Source organism: Sipha flava, unplaced genomic scaffold (genome assembly GCF_003268045.1).
Source record: "Sipha flava isolate LNK unplaced genomic scaffold, YSA_version1 475_pilon_pilon, whole genome shotgun sequence".
In the NCBI taxonomy this organism is placed as follows: domain Eukaryota; kingdom Metazoa; phylum Arthropoda; class Insecta; order Hemiptera; family Aphididae; genus Sipha; species Sipha flava.
In genome coordinates this window covers 11,610-13,263 of record NW_020273267.1, presented here as the reverse complement: position 1 = coordinate 13,263, position 1,654 = coordinate 11,610, and the positions used below count along the sequence as shown (strand labels likewise).

Below are 1,654 nucleotides of genomic sequence, written 5' to 3'. Positions count from 1 at the left end.
ATAATTCGAATTTCGCTAACTCGAATTTCTTGATAAGTTGAAGTAATTTTAGTTGAATTTTAGCTTATAACTCGAAATTATATAATAAAATATAACACGTACAATGAACATACCTCGATAACTCGAAGGTCAAATAACCAAGTACATATGTATGTATGTATTATTATAAATAACGATAATCGTAATCGAAAACCGATTAATATTATCAATCTTATCATTACCTATACTACTTAAAAAGTACAGTTATAAATTCAACGATATATGTAATATGTCTATAATACGATACAATGTCTATATCTTCGATGAGTTACGTTTATCTACTTTATTATTGTATTTATTACTGGTAAAATTATACGTCAATACGAAATGTATACGTCGATATTTAATACAATGCTGACACAACAAATGTTCAGTTTATTTTGTCAAATCAAGATGGAAAAACGCACTTTAAAGTCTCTAACTATCGGTGATAAAATAAAAATTATTGAAGAAGCCAAAAAAGGAGTGAAACGCAAAAAAGATATCGCGAGTGAATTCGGTATTCCTGCAAGTACCTTATCGGCTATATTGAAGGATAAAGACAAAATTCTCAGAGCAGTTGAAGAGGTCCCTTGCTTACCACGTCGTAAATGATTTAAAGCATCAAGCTTTCTAGAAATTGAGCATGGTATGACGGAATAGATAAAGCGAGTAAGAGATTATAATTTAACTATTTTAGGACCATTAATTCAAGAAAAAGCAGCAGAGTTCGCAAAGAATTTAAGCCTCACATTTCAAGCTAGTTCGGGATGGCTGGAAAAAATTAAATCGAGGAACGGAATCGTAGAAAAAATCATATCAGGTGAGAGTGCCACGGTGTCTGAAGTTGACTGTGAACATTACTGAACATAGTGCCGAGTTTGTTAAAAGAATACGACTCAAAAGACATTTTTAATGCACATGAATTTGGTCTCTTTTTCAAGTATACACCTGACAGAACTTTGACATTCAAAGGAGATACTTGTCACGGAGGGAAAAAGAGTAAAGAACGTGTAACAGTCATGGTAGGAGCTAATATGACTGGAACAAAAAAAATTAAAACTCTTCTTGATTGGAAAGTCAAAACAACCAAGGTGCTTCAAAAAAAGAACGTGGAATCGTTAACAGTCATATACGCGTATAACAAAAAAGCATGGATGTTATCCACTATCTATGAATCTTGGATATTTGACTTGGATAAAAAATTTTTCAACGATAAAAGAAAAGTGCTTCTTTTTGTCGATAATTGCCCTGCACACCCAAAAACACTTTTGCATGAACTAAAAGCAATACGGGTAGTATTTCTGCCACCAAACATGACATCTAAACTACAGCCAATGGATCAAGGAATTATAAAAAACATAAAGCATCACTATCGGAGAAGTATAATGCAAAGAAATTTGCGAAAAATGGATTCCGGACTTGAGATAGATGACATAAATCTTTTAGAATCAATTAAATTACTGCATAAGTCCTGGGGAGCAGTCACACAGTCCACGATTGCAAATTGTTTCCACAAAGCTGGCTTTACAAACGGTATAAATAAGTTGTTTATTTTATTTATATGTTTCTATGATTTGTAACTACATATGTATTACTTTTGTCTTTTAGAAATTCAAGAACAGATGGAGGAAAA

At 32.2% G+C, this 1,654-nt stretch overlaps 1 protein-coding gene across 1 annotated transcript; it reads left to right on the top strand.

The window, feature by feature from the left end:
- Window positions 1-432: 432 nt before the first annotated feature.
- Window positions 433-1,444, top strand: LOC112689846 (tigger transposable element-derived protein 4-like). The gene is made up of 4 exons (XM_025563718.1): window positions 433-625; window positions 719-841; window positions 910-1,313; window positions 1,403-1,444. The coding sequence occupies exons 1-4, from the start codon at window positions 433-435 to the stop codon at window positions 1,442-1,444; spliced, it is 762 nt and encodes a 253-aa protein (XP_025419503.1).
- The last annotated feature ends 210 nt before the right edge of the window (window positions 1,445-1,654 follow it).

Bases quoted from the DNA above. Each gene is read 5' to 3' on its own strand.
- LOC112689846 (XM_025563718.1), top strand. From the start codon at position 433: ATGGAAAAACGCACTTTAAAGTCTCTAACTATCGGTGATAAAATAAAA. The intron at 626-718 runs GTAAATGATTTA...TAACTATTTTAG, and splicing joins GGTCCCTTGCTTACCACGTC to GACCATTAATTCAAGAAAAA. The intron at 1,314-1,402 runs GTAGTATTTCTG...CTATCGGAGAAG, and splicing joins ATGAACTAAAAGCAATACGG to TATAATGCAAAGAAATTTGC.